Here is a 26538-nt window from a genome sequence, read left to right as displayed (position 1 = left end):
GCCTCTATGAAGGTAGTCAAATCATTTAGATTTATGACAGGACGGAACTCTCCCAAAGATTTAGGCACTTGAAAAAGAATGGAGTATACACCTTTTCCTTCCAGGGATGGTGGAATTCTGATAATGGCTCCTTTCTGCAACAATTTCTCTGTTCCCAGAGAAATTTCCTCCTAATTCCAAAGCCCTTTTGACTATGGAGTTGTCTTGAAGATGTCTAAAGGGAAAGTCCTGGGCAAACTACATTGAATGACTCTTTTAGACTTTATCTAGCACCAACTAGTTTAATACATCCTTCAGCTGGTGTTGAGGGAATAATTCCCAGAATAGTGATTACTGATTATCTGAGTTTAACCGTTAGGTACTTACCTCTTCCTCTACTTTGTCCACTGGAAAAGCATATAGAAAGGTACCTAGTAGAGGGGTGCTTCAAGCCTAGTGGCTGTAAGGATTTGCTGGTGTTCTATTCTCCTTCACCTGTTTAACCAGTTCTTTAAGACAAGGTCCAAAGATGTGTTGGCAGAGAAAGGGTAATCACAAGAGAAGAGATTTTTGACCCTGGTACCCCTTCCAATGTCCAAGTCATGGATTTCCTTATTGCAGCCCCTTCTGAAACTGCACCCGATGAAGAAACTTTAATGTATCAAAAGCAATATCTGAAATCAGTTGCAGCTGCTTCTATAACATGCCACAGAGATTGTAATTATAATTTAATTCCGCCAAATCAGGTACTGAAAAACCTTGGATAAAGATTGAGACAAATAAGTAGCATTGGTATGTGCTTGAATGGAGAGGATTGTAGCCTCATGCTCTCTCTTAAGGAAAGACTCCAGTTTCTTATAGATAGCATCAGCAGGAGCTAAATCTTCTGAAACAATACAAGAGAGACCAAACAGACATGGCAAAATAGGGTCTATTATGAGAGAATCCACAGAGCTGTTTCAAAATCGTCCAATGAATACAATTTTTCCCAGTCCCTAACAATAGAGTCATTTCAGGCCCTTTTATGTATTGTAACATGATCTATTTTATATCTGGGTGACAAGGAAGAGATCTTGATGTTGGTGGGTGGTAACAAGCGAAAACAGTATAGTCAAATGTGTTGCCCAAAGACAGAGGCCAAATCAGGAAATCCCATTTTTTCACTAAAATGAACCACCACCTCCCCCATTATTTCCTATTTAATGCACCTCATTCATGTATCAGACGTATTCTGAGTGGTCAGTTGTGCAACATGTACGTAGGTAAAAAAGAAAATACTGTTGGTTCAGCTAAGTTACCTGTCAGGTTTGGTTGGCAGGCTTTGAGTCTGATAATGCCAGAGGTGTGCATATTCTTGGACGTTGACATGTTTAAGCCTCAGGAGCTCTGCAGACCTTTTATGTGAGTTGTAAATGGGTGCAAAGTTTTGTCAAACTTGGTGACTCTGTTGTGAACTAGTGCTGTAAGTTTTTCCATTGTGAAAACTGACCACAGGCTGAGTTACGTCGCCTGAGGTGACTTCCACAGTTGGGCAATGCACAGCCGAGCAGTTGAAAGGAAGAGAGAGAACAGCTGTTACAACCAGAAAATGCCCTTCGGTCTGACGTTATTAGTGAACAAGGATTCGATTTGTTGCTTTTCCCTCTGAAGTGCCCTCCTTGCCTGGTCACTCCCCGCCCAGTGCAGAGCTTGTGTGAGTTTATGAGTATCCTGCTTAATTAGGGCAAAGTGCTTGATTATCTCCTCCTTCGAACGTAAGTCTTCTCCATTATAGAATTCCCAAAATATGGTGACTGGCCTGCGTTCCACCAGTGTAACCCCAGGTCCAACAGTCCTGGTGGGGAATCTGGACTCTAAATTAAAGTGGGGAGGGAAATGGATAGGACAGGAATGCATTGGTGCCAATATATGGTGCCAATAGGCCAGTAGTGTGGATGTTAAAGGTAGAAGGGGTAGGAAGCAGGGCCAGTCCCCTCTGGCAGCCACAGTATGTCTTTGAGTGGCATGGTTGAAAACTCTCGTTTGGCCTGTAGCCATGGCTTACTTTCAGGGTGACAGCTCCAGTCAAGGAAGGGGCAGAGCTGGGCTCCTAGTAGGTATGTGGATAGATCAGTGAACCTAGGCCCCCTTCATGAACAGACTTTGGCAAGGCCACTTGCATCCCGAGGGTGTTTGCATCCCCCAGACCAAAACTAAGCATTCTTCAACTGAGTAGTTGTTGAGTTGCGTGTGGGAGATTAGGGGGAGGGTCTGTAAAACATACAAAAGGTGAGGCATGAAGCTCATTTTAAGGCTGTTCAATTTGCCCATCCTGGAAATTTCCAATTTCCCCCATCTGTAAAGATCCTTAAATAATGTTGTGATCAATGGTGGGATATTGCAGTCAAATAGTGCCCAAGAATGGTTAGGCAAGTTCATCTCCAGATATCGGATGGTAGATTCTACCCAGGTATAACCTGCTTTGCACATGGGACCGCGAAGTTAGCCTTGTGGGTCTGCCACCACAACACCTTAGGATTTGGAGTAGTTGATTTGGAAGCCAGATACTATGACATAGCAGTACAGTTCTGCCTGGAGTGCCAGCAGGGTGATATCAGGGTCGGTGACAAGGCAGAGGATGTCATCCGCGAATAGAGATAACTCCTGATCTCTGTCCCCCACTCGCATGCCATGGATAGTAGGATTATTCTGGATTTTGTAAACAAGGGGTTCCATGGTCCGGGCAAATGGCGTACAAAGAGCAGCCCTACCTTCTCCCTCTTAATAATGGCATTTCCGTGGTATATTCTCCATTGACCTTAAGTTTGGTGGTAGGATGTTTGTGGTTGGCTAGAACGAACACCTTCACTTTGGGGCCAGGTTGAGTTTTATCCAGCACCTTTGACAGGTATGGCCAGTCGGGCCTGCCGAAAGCCTTCTCTGCCTAAAGGGAAAGAAGGGCCATGGGTTGTCTCCAATGTTCTACCACCTCCATAAGCACTACTGCCAATCTTGTGTTATAATTGACCTCCCTGGGTTTGATAAAGCCTAATTATATAAAGGCATTAAGGCATATTAAGTGTGGCCAAACATGGAGGTGAATATTTTAACATTATAATTTAAGAGTGGAATGCGATGATACCAAGGGCAGCACCTCAGGCTTTTGTCGGCCTTCAAGGGGAAAACCAGATGAGAGCCTCTCATGGAATCTGTCACCACTGACTCTAGGAAACGGTTGAAGACCTTTATTAGGGGCTCAACTAGCAAAGAGGTGTAAGTCTTGAAGAAGGAAGTGGGAAACCTGTTGAACCCAGTGCTTTTCTAGAAGGCAAGCCATTAATGGCTGCCCGGACTTCATCGTGGGGGATCTCGTCCTCCAGACGATGCAAATATGCTTCTAGGTCGGGGGGCATAAAGCCTTGGAAATACTCATCTTGAAAACGCTCGTCCAAGGCTTGCACCTGAAAAAGGCAGAGCAGTATTATTTGAATACAGAAAGAATCTCTGCTGTGAAGACTCACTGACCCTCGTCTAGCACCCCTTGCTGCCACTTTCCTCCTGGTGTTCGCTGCCTGCAGTAGTCCTCTGCAGCCAGCGCTTAGGATTAGACAGCTGCTCTCCTTACCGGCGAAGGAGGCTGGTGTAGGAAAGTACCATCTTGCCAGGCATGTTACCCCCATTTTTACAGTATGTATGTTTGTTTTTGCCTATGTGTCACTGGGATCCTGCTAGTCAGGACCCCATTGCTCATAAAGTATGCCCCGTATGTGTTCCCTGTGTGGTGCCTAACTGCATCACTGAGGTTCTGCTAACCAGAACCTCAGTGTTTATGCTCTCTCTGCTTTTGAAATTGTCACTGCAGGCTAGTGACTAATTTTACCAATTCTCATTGGTACACTGGAACACCCTTATAATTCCCTTGTATATGGTACCTAGGTACCCAGGGTATTGGGGTTCAAGGAGATCCCTATGAGCTGCAGCATTTCTTTCGCCACCCATAGGGAGCTCAGGCAATTCTTACACAGGACTGCCACTGCAGCCTGAGTGAAATAACATCCACGTTATTTCCCAGCCATTTTACACTGCACATAAGTAACTTATAAGTCACCTATATGTCTAACCCTCACTTGGTGAAGGTTAGGTGCAAAGTTACTTAGTGTGTGGGCACCCTGGCACTAGCCAAGGTGCCCCCACATTGTTCAGGGCAAATTCCTCTGACTTTGTGAGCGGGGGACACCATTCCACGCGTGCACTACATATAGGTCAATACCTATATGTAGCGTCACAATAGTAACTCCGAACATGGCCATGTAACATGTCTAGGACTTTTGCAAGACTTCCTTTGTGCACAGTCTAGCCCAGGTCCCCAGCACTCCATCCTGCATTGCCCAACTCCCTGAGTTGGACTCCGATTTCGTGGAACCCTCCTTTGAGACTCTGAGTCGACTGCTGTCCTCAGGTCTTCTAAGTGCCTGTTCAGGTACTTCTGCGGGTGCTGCCTGCTTCTGCATGGGCTTTCTGTGTTGCTGAGCGCCCCCACTGTCTCCTCCTCCAAGAGGCGACCCCCTGGTCCTTCCTGGGCCCTAGGAGCACCCAAAATCCTCAACTGCGACTCTTGCAGCTAGCAAGGCTTGTTTGCGGTCCTTCTGCGTGGAAACAACTCTGTTTCCTCCAACAAGCCGTGGGACATCTTCTGACCAAAGGAGAAGTTCCTGGCACCTTCCGTTGTTGCAGAATCTTTGGCTTCTTTCACCCGGAGGCTGCCCTTTTTCACCTTCATCCGGGGTTTAGTGGGCTCCTGCCACCCTGGACACTTGCGTGACTCTCTGACTTGGTCCCCTTCCTTTACAGGTCCTCGGGTCCAGGAATCCGTCTTCAGTGTTTTGCTGTCAGTTGTTGTCCTTGCAGAATTCCCTATCTCGGCTTTACTGTCTTTCTGGGTAGTATGGTAACTTTACTCCTACTTTTCAGGGTCTTGGGGTGGGGTATCTTGGACACCCTTAGTGTTTTCTGACACCCCCAGCGACCCTCTACACACTACACTAGGCCTGGGGTCTACTCGTGGTTTGCATTCCACTTTTGGAGTAAATGGTTAGTGTTGCCCCTAGGCCTATTTCTCCCTATTGCATTTTACATTGTATGCCCTACTTTTCTAACTGTTACTTACCTGATTTTGGTTTGTGTGCATATAATTTGTGTATATTACTCACCTTCTAAGGGAGTATATCCTCTGAGATACTTTTGGCATATTGTCACTAAAATAAAGTACCTTTATTTTTAGTAACTCTGAGTATTGTGTTTTCTTATGATATAGTGCTATGTGATGTAAGTGTTATAGTAGGAGCTTTGCATGTCTTCTAGTTCAGCCTAAGCTGCTATGCTATAGCTACCTCTATCAGCCTAAGCTGCTAGAACACCTCTAATCTACTAATAAGGGATAACTGGACCTGGCACAAGGTGTAAGTACCACAAGGTACCCACTATAAGCCAGGCCAACCTCCTACAGCGGGCGCATCCACAGTCCATGCAATCCACCCAGGGGACAGCCAGTTCATAATTAGGCTCTCTTCTCCTTTCTTCTCGGCTGTTTTGCCTCCACCAGATGCCACCTCACAGCGTCCAGGCTTCTCCTCAGTGGGGACAGACCTCAGGCTCTCCTATGGGTTTGGGCAGTCGCCCCAGTCAGACAAGACTCAGGAGCACGCACCCTTAGCCCTCATCGGGCGCGGCCCGTCCTTTAGGGTGGGAGGGCCACCCCCCCCCACCTTTTGTCCCTCATGAAGAGTGTCTGTCAGCCTGAACAAAGGTCAGCCTGACAGACACTCTTCATTTTCAGCTCAGACAGCCAGGAGGGAGACATGTGCGATTTGCGCAGACTCCTGGCTGCCTGAGCTGAACTTTGCTGGGCTGAGGAAGTCACATCTCCTATGGGCGTGACCTCCTCAGCTCAGCAAAGGTGCCTCGAGGCCCTCCCCTGGGTAACGAGGAAAGCGTCACCCATTGACTTCGACCTAGGTGCTTCAGGTTTAAGCCCTGAAGCGCCCAGGGCGAGTGTCAATCAGTGACACTTTGTTACAGAGTGGGTTGGGGTCAGTGAGACTCACTGACCCCACCCCACTCTGTGACGAAGTTAGGACTGCTGCCTTCCCTCATTGGCTGACCTGAAGTGACCTGAAGTCAGCCAATGAGGGAAGGCAGCAGTACCAACCCTCCTGAGACCTCGAGGCTGAAGGTAAATGTGTGTGTGTGATGTTTTCAAATGAATGTTTGGTGCGTGCTTGCATGTTTGAATGTTATGAGTGTTGTTAATGTGCGTGCATGCGTGCGTGTGTGTGTGAAAGAATGAGTGTGTGTGATCTTTTAAAATGAATGTTTGGTGCATGCGTGCATGTTTGAATGTTATGAGTGTTAATGGATGTGTGTGCGTGCGTGCGTGTGTGAAAGAATGAGTGTGTGTGTGTGATGTTTTAAAATGAATGTTTGATGCGTGCGTGCATGTTTGAATGTTATGAGTGTTGTTAATGGATGTGCGTGCGTGCGTCTCTGTGTGTGAAAGAATGAGTGTGTGTGTGTGTGTGTGTGTGTGTGTGTGTATGTGTGTGTGTGTGTGTGCTTCCCGCCCGCCCCCCTCCTTCCTAAAGCTGCCGCCGCCACTGGCTCTCATGCTCTTTCCGTCATTTCTAGCCAGTAGCAGTCTTCCGCTGGCTGTGCTGGGAAACGGACGGCAGCCCACATAAACACATAAATTACCCTCATTATGTATAGAGGAGCGGCTGCACATCATTAACTCTATTTACTTTAAGATAATTAATACGAAAAAGGAAATCAGTACAACAGTACCCAAATCAGAAATCCATAAAGATCAGGAAACGGCAACAGGAACCTGCCTCTCTCAAAGACAGAATAAAATAGCAGGTGTAGTATAGGTCTGATGTCTTATTCCCTTTGTATAGGAGGAGTTTAAAATTATTTTAACCAGAGCTTACATGTGCCTGGCTGGGAGACTGGATATCATCATTGGTTAGGAGCAGGAAAAGAAAAGTAACAAAGCAGTAGTATTTATCACAGATATATGTCACATGATGACCTTCACATTTGTTCTTGATTTTCTTATACGTACAGCTTACAGTATCAATACTCATGGCAGAAGGTGGCCTCCCTACACTCAACTCTAAGTAGGTCCTAGCTTGCTATTTCCCCATCTGAACTTCTAGTCTCTTAGAAACTAATACACCTTATAATGCATCCACTTCTAGAGCCACATAAACTTTCACTTAGAAACGAATACACTTTATAATGCATCTATTATTCCAACGTCATCATCCTCAGAATCATCAAACTGCCAAGACACCTTTCCACCTAAACTCAACACTGGATGAAAAATGACATACACCCTATCTAACCCATACAAATGACACAATTCTTGACCTCATCTCTATTCTCACGAAGATACTCACCTGCCACTACATAACAATGCTTTTATAGTCTGAGCATTGCATAACCCTTCCATAGCACTTGGCATTCAAGCACCATGACCAACAAAATCTTACCAAATTAAAGTTCAGGTCCTTTCACTGATATACCATGCAACGGGGCAGACGTTTGCACCTTCATTTTGAATACGTCTACCATTTCACTCCTCAAACCTGCCTCTAGCCTCTTTCTGTCCTTGAGAGACAACCAACCCTGCTGTACCTCCAACTCTGCACCATCCATCCTCCTACTACCATTCTCTTCTCAGCCTCGACATCTTCCTGCACAATTAAATCACTGACCACATCTCATTTTCTTTTAACAACCCTCAGTTCCCCACATGACCTTTCCCCTCACTACTGACATGAATGTGAATGTTGCTGCTCCTTTGCGGACTCTGAAGGTGGGAAACTCCAGTACTCAGCACACCTACTCGCCTATACTCTTTCTTGAATTTGTTGTTTATTAACCTTGACTTGATGATTCGGGAGTCTTTCTAAATTTCTGTGATCTTTTGTAGTGTATCTCTTTAAAAGTAAATGTAAAACAGCATCCTTTTTTAAGGCATACGAAATTTATGTCCTAAATGATGTGAGGAACAGGGTAGGGCAGTGAGGGGGCGCTATTATCAAGGGCATGGTATTATAACAGTAAAACCTGCTGCAAACTCACTTTGTGGCATGGGATACTTAGCAGGACTCCATGAAGAGGTTACTTTAAAAAGCTTTCAATTCTTAAATGTACTTATTGTGTTCTCACCATACAGGTGGATTATCTAGTGAAGAAGAATATCCATACAAGGAGAAGAAAGGGCGTTGCAAAGAAAGAAAAGGGAATGCGGCTGCCAGGATCCATGATTTTGCAATGGTTGAGAAGGATGAAACAAGTGAGTATCAAGGAGGGCATGTAGAGTTATATCAGGCCATGTAATCCAAGGAAATTGCTATACAAACCTGAACCACTGTGAGACCCATTACCTCCTCAGTCATCTTAGTGATTAGCCAAGAAAAACTTAACCAACCCACCAGAAGAAAGGGGAGACAGGAAAGCAAAACAAGAGAAGTAAGGAGTGAAACTCTGAGCCCTCCTTAGGCAAAGCGTAGGTACCAGTAGCTTACTGTGTAGGAAAAATAAGACCAAAAGGGTATTTAAAAAATATTAGGATAAGTTTATACTAGTGTTTAAATAACAAGTAAATGTGTAACTCATTCTGCTTTGGTCTAAATGGAAACCATGACTGAAATGAGCCTCTGAAGGTCCACAGGAGCGCTCTTTAAGGAGAATGTAGATGGAAGGAGAAGGAAGAGGAGAAGCAACAACCGATCACAGAGGAAACAAGCATTTGCAATGCAATAGGCCTCGCATTTGCTTGAGTTAGAGATCTTAGCTTGTAAATTCATAACTAGACTTTTCTTTCCACATAACGGCTGCGCATGAATACCTCCCGTAGACACCTTCAACAAATGACCTTGTGAAACAGAGTTACAACCAGATTGTACTTAGTTTAAAAGCACACAATTCGTGCCGTGCATAGGTGTGTCTGCAAGCGGTGTGTTATTATGCACCGGTACTTTTCCCATCATGCTTTGCAGCTGGTTATATACAACACCAATAGGGTCGAGTCAATAAACACAGCTGAGGAATACTATTTTCTCCGTTTTCATAAAGTTGTGTTTCGCTCGCAGGACAAAACAAAGCCTCTGGTGTGATGTTTCTAAGGTGAACAAACAGTTTACATAAGCCGAAGCACTTCAGTATTTAAAATGTTACCACGTTTACTGTTGTAATAGAGACAAAGTTCATGCATCCTCCATGGACACCAATGTGGAGATTTATTAACAAATGTAATACACTATTGTCTCTCACTTCTGCCGAGACTGAGGTGTGTAGCTGGAGAAAAATGAAGCTACAGCCAGTCAGACTTTTTGTCTGTACACGCCAGTACTGGCACCCAATAGATATCCATGTACATTCTCGTGTTTAGCGAGGAAATAACTGAATGTCAACAGTGTCAGTGGTATAATAACCATTTCCCAACTGACTTGCAGGCCTCAGAAAATGTGATTACGGCTGCCTTCGTTTTTCTTGTCTTTCCTGAGTTTCATGCAGTGGGATGCAGCAGCATGGACGTCTTCTGCATCCACAGGAGAAACACTCCATGTTCTGCCACGCAGTCCCTTCACTGCGAGGAAGACGCGAACTCTTGCCCCGTCAAAAATGCACTGACGAGACATTTTTTTTGTTCCATACATGCTCATATTATAATTTTTCTTATTAATATTCAAGGGAAGGGAGGGTTCACGCAACGCCAGTATCTAACCTCTCGCATTTGCACAAGTGCCACTCCACTCGCACAAACACATTTAGCACATAAATATTCATAAATCATTTGATCCTTAAAATTTCTCTCGCCCATTTGCATTTCCGTGATGCAACTGTATTCCAGGCTGTGTGTGCAGTGGGAACAGCAGAGTAATTTAAAAAAGATTTTGTTACAGATGCAAAGAAGGAAATAAATACATTAGATGCAATACTGAAGACTTTCTCTATTGGCGTTGTAAAGCCACTTGTCACTTGCACAGGCCTTCTAGACATGGGGCCTCCTCACCTGACTTGTACACTTTTCAGGACTGAACGCAGTGCATATCCTTACAAAGCGCTTCACATTTTCAGTGTCGCATAGGCATTTAAAGTTTGTCATATGCTTCAATGTAGTCAGTTTCAGAGCTTGTGTGCTCAGGCCCGCAAAGATGTTTATTTGTACACCTCTGGTGCGGCGTGGGGGAAAACACGCTGGGAATGCGTAGGTAGTGACAGAAGGTTTTCAAGTAAGGCATATATCTAAGAATTGTTAGCAGATATGAGCCGCTTTGCAGTTTGACAGGCGAAGGGAGAAAATATTAATGGGTGACATATGTCTGTATGTTAAAACAGTAATCAAGAGCAATCAAGTGCAGAAATATAGGGGCAAATATTACAGACTGGCACAACATCCTGACAGTGCAGCCGGCGAGAAGACTAAAGAGTCTTGAAATTCACTGATGGCCAGTCACTCAGGCTTCACCCTTCCCTCTGCTAACAAACCTCTCCAGCAAGCATTAAGCAGGGGAAGGGATGTTTTCGAAATCACTGAGGCTCGACAATACACACGCCGCACACAGAGGATAAACGAGAAAAGTCCGGTTAGGAGTTTACAACGCTAATAGCTCTAACTCGAGCAAATGCGAGACCAGTTGCATTGAAAGGGAGAGATGCACAGGAAATGTATGCAGAGTCCGAGAGCATCTAGATGCCCTGAATGCGCCTAGATGCCCTGAATGCGCCCAAGCCAGCAGCTGCTTATTGATATAACCAGGGCAAGGGGTGGGGACTTCTTTTGCAGCCCCATGACTGAACAGTGAAGGTGGTGACTCTCCGGCCCATATTTATACTTTTTTAGCGCCGCATTTGCGCCGCTTTTTGACGTAAAAGTGGCACAAACTTAAAAAATACAATTGCGGCGCTATAGAAGTATAATTATGGGCCCCGTATCCACAGCAATAAACCACCACAAAATCTACAACCACATGAATGCATATCTCTCACACGTAACCCTTGTAAAAATAAACAAGAAATATTACTGCACCACTTCACTGTATGATTATGTAGCCCTGTAGATTAAACAGACCTCAGTGGAAAGCAGGCTCGGTTGCTTTCCATAATGGCGAGTCGATCTGTCAGCCTTGAAATATTACGCTTACATTAAAGCCCTTTGGATTGAAGACAGGCATCGTTATTACTGCGCTTAAGAAAACTCCTCGTGGGCACTACATGTTCACATGAAAGCGTTATAGATACAAGCATTTGGAATGCAATGGTCTCTTGTTTGCTCGAGTTAGAGCTCTCAAATTACTGACTGGACTTTTCTTGCCACACAGCCTGAAAGTAACAAGAGGAAGAGCGGAGAGTGAGCTGGCCCTGGAAAAGCCTCCCACTTCTGTTGATTTATATTTACAGAGGGAGCTGGTGGGGAGGAGGGACTGAACACACACCCACAGTATAAGACAAACAGGGAAATACTAGGAAAAAAAATCCCTTACAGAAGAGATAAGCAGGACATAGCGTAATTATACAGTGCTTTGAGATGCTTCCAAAGAGACAAAGGCAGGACAAAGAGGCAGAACTGACCACTAGCAAGCAAGGATTTTTGAGGGACACTGCAACAAACAAATCAAATTGCTTTGTACCACAGTATAAGTATACTAAAAATATACAGCAGGTCTAACGCTAACACTCGACCTAATAAGGGGAACCGATGGAATGACAAAAACAACAAAGTTGCACAACTTAGGAAGGGCTGGTGTAAACTTAGTTGAAGCTAAAGAACCAACCTACTTGCAATTTTGCAACAAAGTTTCACCGATAATGCTGCTTGTAAATACATATACTGTCTGGAAGTGAAAGAGAGTAATAGGAAGTACTTAACAACAGACTGACATGAGAAGCAAATAAAAGCATTGAACTCTTCACAAAACAAGATGGTCACCACCAAGAGAAAATAGACATAGTTTGAGAAAAGTCCTTTTATCTCCTTAAAGATATCTGCTGTGTGTTTAAGGCAGCTTCCTTCCAGAATTTTTCAAGATATGGGGAACACACTTCCAACCACCACCAGGCTGGAAACAACACCAACTCCCACACCCCAGTATGGGCCAACCCTTCGAGAACATCAGGTAAAGCCTCCAGCATCGGGTAGTGCAATCTTGAGGGAGAGATCCCATTACCTCCCGTCCCTCCCTCGCTTTCCTTAATGTCAAATGATGCCCCTTTGCCTCACCTAGACCCATCTCCTCTCTTTTTAAAAGGACCCCCCCACCCCCGCCCATTCCTGTTTTCTTTGTCTACTCACCATTTTAGAGTTACCTTTCTCTCCTCCTTGGCGTGGCAGAGGGGTTTGTTGTCTTTTTCCTCAGAGCTGGTCACAGTGCCTTTGGTGCCCTTTTCCCTCGCTGGGCGACGGTAATGTAGAGGTGTGAATGGTTTCCCTGCAGCGTCGTCTGACGTGGTCGGCCAGCCCTGCTGTGACTGGGGCTGTGCTTCTGGGTTGAAGTGTCGTGGAGCACATCGAACACCCAGCAGCATGATTTCTACCTTTCAGTGCCGTAAGGCGGGCGTTTGGGCCTGCGTTTCTTATATTTTACATGGGTTTTCCTGATTGGGGGGCCTATTACGGATTATTTTTTGATTGGTGGTCTGAGAGGGCGTTTTAGCCCTTTTTAAGCTCGGAAAGGTAGAGTTGGGCATTTCTTATGTTCCATCATGTCGGGGCTGAAGGGTGTGAAATGAAGGAGCGTTATTTCTTCCTCTTCCTCTTCTGAGGAGGGGGTGAGGTTCCTGTGCCATTGCAGTTTACTAGAGTGGCCAGGGGTGATGTGGCTGGTGCTACTCCTCTTGTGTCTCGTGAGGAGGTTCAAGATTTCATTGAGGGGGCAGTTTGAAGAGCTCTCCAGGCTGGGGCTGTCCGGTCGAGTCGTCCCTCTGCTGCTCCCACCTCCATGGAGGATGCTGGTTCATCTTTATCAGAGGAGGATGGTCCTTCTACTTCTTCTGGGGGCAAATATGTGTCTCGTGAGGAGATGTGGAGCATTCTGGCTCACATACGGGAGAATCTGTGTTTTCCTGCTTTTCAGCCTGCAGGGGATGAGTCTACCTTATTTCCTAAATATGTTACTCCTTCTCGGTTTGCTATGCCTTTCCTGGGGCCTGTAAAGGACATGGTTTTCTGGGAATGGAAGGAGGTTGACAAAGTCCAGGTTCCGCATTTTCTCCAGAAATTGTATTTGCTGGAAGGAGAGGATGCTCTGCCTCCTTCTGCGCGTTTAGATTCCATGCTGGCTACTTTGATTGGTAAAACAGCTGTCAATTCTGAAGACTGTACTCTTTCTGATGCCACCGACCGGAAGGTGGACTCTGGTATGAAGAGGGCTTTTTCTGCTGGAAATTTGACTCTTCTGGCTGGAATTTTTTCAGCTTATTCTGCGCAGTCCTGGTTCAGGACTTTGACAAACTTGCTGTGGCTGTGCAGGATGGGTTAGAATGTTCTGAATTACTGTCCGTTATGGAACAACAGGCCCGTCTATTAGCTGATTTTTCTTCGGATATTATCCGCTCTTCAGCTATGGAACGGGGTAGTGATTGGAGCGCGCAAGTCTCTTTGGTTGCCGCAATGGAAGGCTGATCCTGGGGAGAAGGCGGCTCTCCTGAGACTTCCTTTTGAGGGTCAGACTCTGTTTGGTGATCAATTGCCTGCAATGATTTCTAAAGCCTTTAAGGACCGCATGCATGCATTGCCTTATAAGGGAAGTTCCTCATCGGGCAAGGGGTGGAAGTCACACTCCAGGTCCTCGCCCAAGTTTGTTTCTCGGTCCTCTTCTTCCAGGAAGAGTAAATTTCAGCCTAGGTTTTCACCTAAGAGGTCAGTTCCTTGGCGAAGGGGGCTCTCAAGGAGGGCTCCTGACAATCAAGGTTTTGAAGAGTGGCCAGTGGGAGGAAGACAGAGGCATTTTCTGTCCGAATGGAGAAAGCATGTCACTGATCAGTTGGTCCTGAACATTGTAGAGAAAGGATACTCCTTATACACATAGAGTTCGATCTTGCTCCTCCAGACACGGATTCGTCCGACTCCTTTACCTGTGGAAGAAGGCAGGCGAGGGGCTTTGGTGGAAGGAGTCCAAACTTTGCTGTTCAAAGGAGCCATTAGCAGGGTGCTGTTGGAGGAATGGAGAAAGGGGGCTTATTCTGTTCTGTTCCTTGTTCCAAAACTGACAGGGGATTTCGTCCTGTCTTGAATCGCAAATTTGTGAATTGTTGGATCAAGACTGTGCACTTCCAGATGTTGACCATTCAGGATATTCTTCCTCTGAATTTTCCATGGGGTCTCTGGATCTTCAGGATGCTTACCACCACGTGCCTGTCGCAGTTTCTTCTCAGAGGTTTCTACGCTTTTCAATAGGCCCTGACCATTTTCAGTTTTGTGTTCTTCCCTTTGGCCTGAAGTCCACTCCTAGGGTGTTCGCGAAAGTGCTGGCTCCTCTTGTGGCGCTTCTGCATGTGGAAGGGGTGTTCATGCATCCTTTCCTGGACGATCTGTTGATCCAGGCTCCAGACGCAAATCTCATGAGGTTTCATGTGGAAAGGGTCTTGGGGGTCCTCCAGGGTTACGGTTTCTTAATCAATTTGGTGAAATCAGATTTGGTGCCTTCCCAGGACCTGGTGTTTATCGGGGCTCAATTTCTGACTCTGAGGGGGTTGGTAATTGTGTCAGAAAGGAGGTGGAAGGGTCTTTAGGATCAGGTGAACGCTGTGCTGTCTCAGGTGGCTCCCAGGGTGCTTCAGTGGTTGTGGCAGCAGGGTCACTTGGCTTCAGTGATATTCTTGGTTCCTTGGGCAAAGTTTCATCTTCTTTGTCTGGTAAATTGGTTGCTTTCCCGGTGGTCTCCGGAACCTTGCAATCTTCGGACCCCCATTCCTGTGTTGGATTACATTTGCCGGGAGTTTGGTTGGTGGATGGTGCTGAATCCTCTACAGATTGGGGTTCCTTTGTCTCCTCCGGTACCTGTGGTGCTGACGTCTGATGCCAGTCTCTCGGGGTTGGGGGGCATGGCTGGGGTCAGAGCAGATTCAGGGGTTTTGGTCTCTGAGAGAATCAGGGAGGTCCTTGAATTGGAGGGTGTTGACTGCGGTCCGGCTAGCTCTGGGGAATTTTCAAGCACTCTTGCGAGGGGAGGCGGTATTAGTCCAGACGGACAACTTGGTGACCAAGTCTTATATCAACAGGCAGGGGAGGACCAGGTCCTGCTCTCTGAATCGGATTGCTCAGGCCATTTTTTTATGGGCTCAGCATTCGGTTCTGTCTCTTCGGGCCACCTACATTCAGGGGGCGGACAATGTTCTGGCAGATCAATTGAGCAGGGTCATTCCTTCCTCTTGGGATTTCTCCCTTCGTGTGTCTCAATTCTGTTGTCTGGTGCAGAAATGGGGTCGTCCGGTTGTGGACTTGTTTGCATCCCCGCAAAATGTGAAGTTGGGGAAGTTCTGCTCCAAGTCTCGGTGTCCTCAAGCATGGGCAATGGACGGTATGACGTGTCAGTGGCTGCAGGATCTTCTTTATGTGTTTCCCCCTTTTCAGTTGATCCGATCCTTTCTTGTCTGGGTCAGACAGGTGGAGGCTTGGGTGATTTTGATCGCTCCCCGTTGGCCTCGTGCAAATTGGTTTCCTCTGCTTCAGCGGTTGGCCTCTGGGACGGAGTGGGTTTTTCCTCTCCATCCATCTCCTCTGGTGTTTCCTTGTCTCTCCCGGGGATCCTTGCAGAGGCTGCACTTGACGGCTTGGAGCTTGAACCGGACTGGGGGTTCCTGGTCCTTTGACTGTGACTTTGCAGGCTGATAGGCGTAAATCCACATTACATTCCTATGGACGTCAGTGTTAGGTTTTTTCTTCGTGGTGTTTGCGGCAGCATATTGACCCTACGGTGGCTTCTCTGTTTATGATCGTGCAGTTTTTACAGAATGGGCTACGTATGGAGTTGTCCGTGGCTATGTTGCGAGTACAGTGGGTGGCGATCCAAGCCTTTCGGGATCCTTGGCGAAATTTGGATGATGAAGGTCATTTGAAGCCCACATTTTTTCAGGGTCTGGTGAATTTATTTCCGAGACCTGTGCGATCTTTTCCTGTCTGGAATCTCCAGTTGGTGTTAGATGTGTTGGTGGACTCCCCCTTTCGAACCTTTGGGGGACATTGATTTAAAACATTTGACGTTGAGGACTTGTTTTTTTTGGTAGCTATTACTTCGGCCAGGCATTTCGGGGAGTTGGGTTCGTTATCTTGCTCTTTTCCTTTTTGCTAAGTTTTTCCTGATTGGGTTGTGCTGGTTCCGGTTCCCTCTTTTGTGCCTAAGGTTAATTCAGCTTTTCATCATCGACAAGAGGTGATTCTTCCTGCATTTTGTTCTGACCCTTCCCCGAAGAAGGTCAGATTACATGCTTTGGATGTGTGGCGGGTCTTGTTGTGTTATTTGAAGGTGGTTGCTCCATTTTGTAAAGGGGATTCTTTGTTTGTAAATTTTGTCCTGCTCGGAAAGGGAAGAAGCCTTCTACTGCTTCCCTGAGTCGTTGGATCTGGTTGATGGTGCTGTTGGCCTATGATTTCATAGGGGTGGTGCCTCCTTCTGGGATTCAGGGTCCTTCCACTCGGGCATGGCTGCTACTGTAGCTGAGTTGCAGGGCGCTTCGGTGGTGGAGATTTGTAGAGCCGCTACTTGGGCGTCTCCGCCCACTTTTGTGAGACACTGGCGTATTGCTGAATTGGAGTGTTTGGAGGCTGTTTAGGGGCACAGGGCTTTGTCCTCTATGAACTAATAGGGGTCTTTCCGTGTCTGGACTGGTTGTAATTAAATATGTTTTTTTGTGCATTGCAACTCAGTTGTCTGTCCTTGTTTTTCTTGCTATGTCTCATTGGTCATTGAGGAAGGCGAGGAAGGGACGGGAGGTAATGCATCCATTACTTATTGTTAATGGCATTACTCCTAGTCCTACTCCCTCACCTTCCTTACAGTTCCCTCCCTGCCTCCCAGTACAGGACAACTGAGTTGCCTTTGCGTTGTTTCTATACAGAAGTGGACGGGGCGGGGGTCCTTTTAAAAAGAGAGAGGAAGGATCTAGGTGAGGCAAAGGGGCCTCATTGGTCATTAAAGAAGGCAAGGGAGTAGGACTAGGAGTAATGCCATTAACGATAAGTAATGGACGCATTTTTCCACCCACCACCCTGCTCTGATCCCAGTCCCTCACAATTTACAATACTTCCATTATCAAGGGGCAGTGGGGAAAGACAGAGATAAAGGAACTTCCACTTCCCTGGGGCACGCTGCTTAATAGTAACATTTGATTTTTTCCTAGCTGGTGCCCATCATTCACTGTGTACACGCCAATGGTAAAGTCAACGCATCACAAATTTACAAAACTCAGGTCTACTATGGAGTACCCGTCAACCATACAAACTCTGACCGCAAAATCAGGGTCATCATAGCTAATCCTGTTATCTTTCAGATCCAATGTAGCATTATTAAAGATGACATCTCACCTTGGGAAATACATATCTTATTATTTGAAGCCCTGCATTTAGTAAACGTTGATTAGCGTATCACACAGTGCAGTGGCCAAGCATTCACAAGTTGTTCTTTATTAGTCTGTCAGTCAATCAAAAATGTTTATTCATATTATATATCCATATTAGAAACGAAAATAAGAAATAACATAACTGTATAAAAATATAAACATCTAAAATTCCATTGTAAAGGGATATCCACAAATTCATTATTCATAAAAAAGCAGATTAAGTAAGTGGCAAGGTGGCTAGTAAAGAGATGTAATACTTCTATCCTGATAATCTTCACAATCTCAAATTTTCATCTTCTCATTACGTTCTGATGATTACTCTTACCATGATTCAGTATAGGTTGTGACAACATTTTCTTCCTTGAGCATATCATGTATATGGCATGAAAACTGAAAATTAGTTTCTGACTCAGTGATGGACGAAGTGCGGAACCAATCAAACATTCACCCCTAGTCACAGATCTGGGTTTCATCCATCAATTATTTTGCTCACTTTGCCACCCCAGTTTGGACCCAGCTGTATGCAAATCAGCCTTGACCCTGTTCCCTATGGAAACAGTCCAGCCCTAACTGCCAGGCTAGGTCCTCCCTGGACCGGAAACAAGCATCCTGGGACCAGTGACATTATGAGCAGAAGATCTGATGGATTATATCGAGGTCTGTGAATGTTTGATTGGTCCGACATTCCGTCCTTCATGTGTGTTTGTTTGGCAATATAGTGAATAAGCAGGCATTTTAGAATATTTCCCAGGGCACTCTTTATTGGTCTGGAGATTCGGCAGGAGTATGTCAGATAGCTGGGATGATGCAAACAGGGTAGCAAGATCCAGACCAGTCTTTGGGTAACCAAGTATCAGCTTAGATGCCACAGATAAAGTAAGTACTAGGATCCTCCTAGAATAGCAGTGAAAATAAAGGACTTCAAAATAATGGGGCAGAGCTGAAAATCCGAGCAGGCCACAAGAAATAGATCACAATCGCTGTGGCACACATAGATGCTGCTATTTTGAGTTTATCAGGCCATTGTATGGACAGTGTCAGCAAGGGGACACATGAGGTCCCAGGGAAACTGAAACCCCCAATTAAAAAAGCTAAATGGACTTACATCACAATAAGGTCTATATAGCCAAAAGTCAAGACATTGTTCTTGTTCATCAAAGGGAATAGGGGACAATTGGTATGCCCTTTGGGTATCTGTAGACCCTTGGCACAAGTCCAAGAGGAAACATTGAGATTTTGTCTGTACTGCTTTAAAATTAACACAGTGGTGCTCTAACTGTACACGAATCATTGATCTCAAAAGTGGGTCAGAGGGTGTTCTTGATTTCTGGGCATCCACTACCTGGCCTTTCTAGGCACAACCACACAGTGAGCCAAACAATACGACTTGTAGCAAAGAATATGGTCAGACCCATCAAGGAATCCAGTGGTGGGCCTGGGGTGCTACTTGTGAACAGGAGGTCTTTCTGCATCCTGGCGAGAGCAAGGTTGATGAATATTGGCAGCAGGAATTTTTCCTTGTGCCAAGGAAGCATGACTTTTTGCTGGAGCACGAACAAGAGGTTTGGAGGAAGCAGCAGGGTTGCAACTTCTGGGCTCAATGGCCCATTCTCAATGGCTAGTGTGCATGCAGGGTGATAATCTGTGGTACTTCACAGCTGTGTTCATGGTGGCCTGGACTTTGAACAGGTAATGTAAAAGTCAAGAGGTTGAACCGCTGACTTCTGCTGATGTACTTGCACATGAACGCAGTCTCCTGGTTGCAGATAGTGGCAAGCTTCAGCAGGTAAGGCAGCTTGGACATGAGAAGGGAAGGTGTTATGACAGAAAATAAGTTGCAGTGTTGAAATGTAATATTATCGGTTAAGTATAAATAAAGTAAAGCTGGAGACAGGGGATGGTTTGACTGAATCAGTATACCCTGACCCATCACAGTTTCACATGCACTCTTCTTAGGCTTATTTCTAAGGATGGCTCTGATTGATCACCGTGCTAATGAAGAACATCTGGTCATTTGAGACCCATCTCAGGGCAATTCTTAGCTATTTTGTTTTCCAACGTGGAGTTGAATAATTCCACATTTCTGGAGAATTTGGGTTAATGTGCACTTTGAATGTGTTGTTTAGTTCCCAAAGCTTTGCATGGGTCCTGAACTACAGAACATACAAAGTGGGAACCCGTGCACTCTGTATTCAAAAGGGAATCAATAAGTTAGGAATGAAATCTCTGATCAGCCTTTTAACAATTGTAATGACAACACCATGAGCATAGGATCATTCTAGCCAGAAAACATACATACAAAAACAAGGACATATGTACGTACAACATTTAGGACTGGAAAGTGGTACAGCAATGGCAATATTGTTGGGCAACAGAAGGGAAAGAATGAAGCAACCGGCAGCACCAACCATGGTCCGATGGCTGATGTGATACAGCAGAGAGAGGATGGGGTGGAGGAATTCTGGGGCAACCACTTTACTGTTGCTTTCCCTCCACATCAGGATCCCTCTTACAGTTTTATTTCATCCAAATCTGCTTCTCTGTCTTGGAGGGGTGTTCACGTAAATTAGAAAGATCTTTTAGAGTCAGCAAAAGAAACAAAATAGTCTCAGAAACTTACAGTTTATTCAGTGTGTGGCCACAACACAGGCTTTTTAGGAGCCTGGGCAGGTAGAGTGTTTCCTCTAGAAACTTTAGAGGATTGTGTTTAACACACATTACAATGGCCAGTTTAGCAGGCAACATGGGTGTCTCGAGTAATCCTTTAAAATAGGTGACATGATTGGGGTCTCTATTGAGATAAGGAAACTGTATCGCATTCAGAGGAGTGCAAAACCGTGGTCCACCCCAGAGTCGTATTTCGAGTCCGTAAATATGGTAACAATCTTTGGAGCAGCAAGAATATCAGAACATATGAGGGCAATAAATTCAGCTACTTGAAGACAATGCACTTGAAGTGAAAGACAACTTTCAATTACTTTGTACAGAGTACATATGGCGTATTTGGCCACTAAGCAGCCACAGTCTTTTCTAAGACAAGAACCATCATCACAGATTACAGGATCGCAGGTGTGTATTAGTGCTTCAGGGAGATCTATACTGGGCTTAGTCAAATGGCTAGTTATTATGGTTCCCCATCCTGGGTAGCCGGCAGCAGTGAGGTGGAGTTCAGAATTGGATATTGGATTAGTGTGATAAGACAGGCAGTAATAGAATGTTGTACTGTGACAGTCTTGCTATCGACAAGTATTGGGGAATAAGAGGGCTGCTACCGCGTGAGGTACAACCATGGTTAGGATGCAGTTGAGAGCTATGTGTTCAGAGTCTTCCACAAGGTCGGCTGCTGCTGCCATAGACCTCCAGCATGATGGACGTCCTGCTGCAATTGTGTCAAAGGCGAGGGAGTACTAGGTGACAGGTTTGTTTTGATCTCCGTGATCTTGCACCAGCATCATGTAAGCAAACTTATCTTTTTTATGACATTACCCTGCTCCACATCAGGGTAAGTAGCCCTGATGCAGGGCAGAGGACAATGCAAAGGTCCTGGGGTTTCTTTCTATACAAAATCTTGAAGAGGTTTAACAATAGCTGCACGTCCCAGTGATCATTGTCTGAAATAATCTTCCATTCCTAACACTATGCATACCTGAAACTGTGTCTCATCTGGGCAACCTATGAATAGCTGCGATGTGGTCTGTAGACAGTTGCCTCTCCCCTGCATAAATATTGTGATCTAGACAGTGAACATTGGATAGTAGGATTGTGTTTTTCCCTAGGAGCTCTGTGCCCATTCTTTGTTAACTCAGTAATCAGATACAAAGCTTCAACTTGACACTGGTCCGAGAAGTCAGTCTAACAAATAATCTACTTATTGAGTCAATGTGGATCCTCCCGGGATGACAACGGTGTCCAAATTTTAATGAGTCCTTAGGAGAAAATAGATGGTGACTGTGTAAACCCACATGTCAGCTGGACCTCTGTGAATGTGAACACAAAGAGATACTCACCATATCGGCATATAGGAATTACAGAAGAGCAAAAATTTACTGTAGTAAACTATTTGGAGGTAGATGAAGAACGAGTTGCTTACCTTCATTAACGTCTTATCTGGTAGAGGCTTTATCTTGCCACATATTTCTTACCTTAGAAATATCCCCAGTGTTAGACTGGATAAAGAAAATCTTGAGCAGTAGCCCTGTGCATAGGTAGGTGGCATCATTCAGCTCCCCATTGGCATCATCATCCACGCCGGGAGTGACAGGCGCAGTGCCTAGATAGGTACCACTAAGGTGTGCCAACATCAGTTTCTTTTCACAACCTTTCTATGCCAGAAGGGCAGAGTGACAGAAGATGCTAATGCACTGATGTACAGCACTAAGGGCCTCAGAAGGCTGATCTTATGCAGAAATCCATATGTAAAGGGGGGCGATTGGTAAGGAATCTGTGGCTAGATAGAGTCTCTACCAGGTAAGACATTACTGAGGTTAAGTAAATTGTTCATCTGATAGAGACTTCTAGCCACAGATTCCTTACCTTAGAAAAGATACCCAAGCAATACCTCCCCAAAGGTGGGTTTGCAAACCTATTAGGCCAAAAAGTCTTGTAGGATCGAATGGGCAAAATGTCCTTAACAACAGACCTGAATGTCCAGTCAGTAATGCTTGGTGAATGTGTGCAGAGAAGCCCACAATGATGCCTGACAGATGTCCAGGACAAGGACTCCACAAGCTAACACAGTGGTCTTGGTTTAGTGGAATAAGTGTGCAAGCCTTTAGGGGGTTGGTTTTTTGCAGCCAATGCATAGCAAATCTTTACACAAAGAACTATCCATCCTGAGTTAGTTCTTTTCTGCATTTCCTTTCCCTTCTTCGCCTGACGTACCCAACAAAGAGTTGAACATCCACCAGGAACTCTTTAGTACAATCAATATAGAACAACAACGCTGTGTTTTGGTCCAGGCAGTGGAGTCTCTCCTCTTCTCTCCAAGTGTGAGCTGGAGCAAAGTAAGTGAGCAAGGTGATATTTTGGCCTACATGAAAAAGTGTTGCTACTTTTGAGAAATAGGATACATTAGTTCTCAGAACCAGTTTGTTTGGGGAAAATGTTGTGTATGGTGGGTGCCCAGGCAGTGTTTGCAGTTTGCCGGCCTTCCTGGCTGATATGATGGCCACCAGAAAAGCCATTTTGATGATGAGTAAACAAAGTGGACAGCTGTGTAGCAGCTCAAATGGCTCACACATTAGATAAGGTCAAGACCAGATTGAGGTCCCACTGGGACAGAATGAATGGTTGTGGAGAGAATAAGTGTTGGAGTCTCTTTAGAAAATGAGTCACAATGGATGACTTGAACAAAGAAGGTTGGTCGGTCAACTTCACAAAAGCTGAAATGGCTGAAACGTAAACTTTGACTGTGTCCAAGGCAGAGTCGTGCTGCGCCAGAGAAAAAATAAACAACAAAACTTGGGATAAAGTTGTAGAAAGGGAATAAATATTCTTAAAAGCACACCATGAAACAAGTTGGTCCCAATGGAAAGCATGTACTGTGATGGTGGAGGGATACCTTGCTGCCAGAATAATATTTCAGACTTCGGGGGGAGGAGGGAACTGCCGCTGATCAGTCTTCAAGCATGCAGGCGGAGCATGTGCAGGTTTATGTGCATCACCTTGTCCTGCTGCTGCAACAGAAGATCCATCTGAAGACCAGCCTGATCAGAGGACAGATGCTCAGTAGTCTGGGATATCAAACTGTGCCCATTCTGGAGCCACAAGAATGACTTGAACCCAGTTGTTTCTGGTCTTTGTGAGAAGTCTCCGAAGGAGTGACATCAGCAGAAAGGCGTACTGGAGGCCTGAGCTTCAAAGGAGATGAAAAGCATCTCCAAGCGAGAGTCACCTTGGAGACTCTAGTGCGCAGAACTGCTGACATTTCACGTTCTTGGTAGTAGTGAACAGAACTAACCAAGGCTCTTCCCAATCTCAGAAAACACCTTGCACCACCTGGGATGGACATGCCATTTGGGATCTGCTACATATTGATAGCTGAGCGTGTCTGCTTTGGCTTTCAGAGAGCCTGCCAGGTGTTGAACCACCGGAGAAGTGCACTGACATTCCAGCTATGTCCAGAGAAGCAGAACTTCTTGACACAGAGTCCACAACCCAGGATAGAGGCTGAATTCAGGATAGAGGCTGAAGCATCGGAATCATAGCCTGAATATTGTGGACTCACCATTCCGGAGGAAAGGCCCGAAACTGCAGTGTGTCCAAAATAGCTCAGATGAAAAGAGCATTTAAGAGGGAGTCAGGTGTGACTTCGGCAGGAGGTTCACTGTAATGTAAAGGTGGAAGATGACCACTTAGGGCGAGCCTGTCTTCAACAGCCAGTCACCGAGGTAGGGGAAACCTGGAACCCCAGACCTCCACAGGCATGCCTCAACCACTGCCAACGCCTTGGTGTCCAGGGACACCAGAAAAGCCAAAGGGCACCACTGCGAACTGATAATGCTCATAGCCCATTGTAATCTGCACATAATGCCTGATGGAAGGCAGGACAGGGGTGTGGAAATAACCCTCCTGCAAGTCCAGAGCAGCCATCTATTCTCCAGGGTCAAGGCAGACAGAACCTGAGCCAAGGTAGGCATCTTGAACTTTTTCTTCTTCAGGAAGAAGTTGAGAGAGTGCAGGTCTAGAATAGGGCAGATACCTACATCCTGTTTGGGCACCAGAGAGTAGCGAGAATGGCAACCATAACCTACTTCTTATTCTGGAACCCTCTTGGAGTAAGGAGAAATGATACTCCCTCAGCCAGTCGTGAGAAGGGGTCATAGGTGGTGGGGTTTCAAAAAGGGAAAGGTGTAACCTTGCTGGACTATATGGAGTACTTACTTTTCCGATGTTATAGTCTGCCAGTGGGTCAGCTGATGGCAAACCCTGCCTCCCACTGGATGCCTGTCCTGGTATGAGGGCAAATCAAAGTGATTTGAGGGATGCAGCTGCCCCTGGGCTGGTGGACTGGCCTGACCTCTGGCTTGTGGTCCCACAAGGTCTGTGGGAACATCATCAGCAGCCATTAAAAGCCTGGGAAGTCTGTTGGCCTTCGTGGCTGGGTGTCAAATGACACAGTTGGTAGCCCCTACCGTGGCCATGAAAGGGGAAAAAGGCTGACTGGGGTTGTCAGGGATGTATGAAAAGGCCCAAAGACCAGGCAGCAGCCTAGTTGTCTTTAAAGTGCTCTAGCGCTCAGTCTGCCTTTTCTCTAAAAATGCAAGAGTCAACCAGTGGCATGTCCATGCGGGAAACCTGGACTTCCCCTGAAAAGTCAGTAGTTCTCCACCAGGCATGGTGTCTACCACTGACAAAGCAATCACTCTGCCTAGCGAGTCCGTTGTGTCCAGCCCACATCAAATGGTAAAGTTTGCTGCATCTCCCTTATCAGGAATAGCCTCAGGGAGTATGGCTTGGGCCTCCTGCGAGGACCATGGGCAGCACTTGTGCAACTGAATCCCACACATTGCGGGTGTATCCACTCAAAAGATATGTGGTGTTCACTAACCATAGTGAAAGGGTTGCAGAACAGAATATCCTCTTTCAAAATGCATACATCCTTTTGGATTCCCTATCCAGTGGAGTGATAAGAAACATGCCAGGGTCTACTGAGGATGTGTAGGCTCGGACCACCAAGCTTTCTGGGACGGAGTGCTGAGTGAGGAAACTGGGGTCCCCAGGAGTGGGGCAATGTCAGCAGACCATTGTCCTGTGCATAGGAGCCCCTGTGCAGGGATTGGACCATGACCCATGCAGAACATTCATAAGGGCTTCATTAAAAGGGAGAATAGGTTTGAAGGGGGGTAACTTCCGGCTGAAGCACCTCCATCAAGACATTCATCTTGAATACCACTGAGGGCTACCCGCGGTGCTGCCACCCTAAACCACCCTCCGCACCACCATTGCAAAGTAGGCTGCCTCCTCCACAGCCACGGGGGAGAGGAGAGATCCAGCCAGAGTCTGGTGACTTGTCCAAACCACTGGCATCTCCCAGTTCCTCGTACCAGATGTCCTCAGGTATGCAAATGGACATGGAATACATATGGGTCCTCAAACCCATCCCAATCATCTGCCTCTCAAGGCCTATCAAAAGAAAAAGGCACTGTCTCTGACTCAGAAGGCATGGTACATGCCTGTGCCAGAGTCAGAGTTTGGTGATGCCGTATCGGAGTATGGTATAGGATAGGTCTGGCACCACGGCAGGGAGTCGGCAGCTGCACTGGAACAGGGTCTATGGAAGGTCACAGCCTCTTGAGCAGAGCCACTCAAGATCCAGCACCAGATTCATAAAGCCAGATTCATAAAGCCCGACTGGTGCTGAGCATGGATGTGCCAGCCAAAATCAGTTGGTGTCCCTTCCGAGCCCATGGGAGCCGATGACACTCCTGAGGGATCAGCCCCCCAAATATGAGATGCATAGCTTCATAAAACTCTTTGCGTGGGGGTTCCTCTGACTATGGGAAACCCTGGGAGGTGCAGAGCAGACCCAGACACAGGCTCTGCAGTGAAAGAGAGGGACCTAAGCCTCAAGCAGTGTCGTCATTCCCACCAGTGGTGTTACAAAGGCCCCCACAACCCCAGCACTTCATGGGGTCCGTGAGCTGCAGGGGGCTCCCTCAGCACCGTACACTGTGCACAGGCAGCAGGCCCCTGTTGGGTTCCAGGTGGGAGGGGGCCCCCTCCAGGTACTTTACAGGTGGGCCCACCCAAGTTTTGTTACGCCACTGATTCCCATGCGTCGTCCAAGGACTTGGACCAATGCAGTGATGTTCAAGAGGGCTTTGACTTCTTCCTTTTATAGGACATAACCAATGACTTGGACTGTAAAGATGATCATAAGGAACAGCTCTTCGAGCAGTCCCGGGACCTTCCATGTGACCAGGATCTTGAACGTTGCGGGGTCATCTGGCATCA

The 26538-nt window shown here is 46.1% G+C and overlaps 1 protein-coding gene across 1 annotated transcript in view; it reads left to right on the top strand.

Annotated features, from left to right (window-relative positions):
* LOC138258721 (cathepsin W-like) overlaps nucleotides 1-26538 on the top strand; it is a 271120-nt gene that overhangs the window by 165282 nt on the left and 79300 nt on the right. The window contains exon 7 of the mRNA XM_069206002.1: nucleotides 8198-8317. Within this exon, the coding sequence (XP_069062103.1) occupies nucleotides 8198-8317 (120 nt within the window). The remainder of the gene's footprint in view (nucleotides 1-8197; nucleotides 8318-26538) is intronic.

Source organism: Pleurodeles waltl, chromosome 9 (assembly GCF_031143425.1).
Source record: "Pleurodeles waltl isolate 20211129_DDA chromosome 9, aPleWal1.hap1.20221129, whole genome shotgun sequence".
Classification (NCBI taxonomy): domain Eukaryota; kingdom Metazoa; phylum Chordata; class Amphibia; order Caudata; family Salamandridae; genus Pleurodeles; species Pleurodeles waltl.
This window is presented reverse-complemented; position numbering and strand designations above follow the sequence as displayed.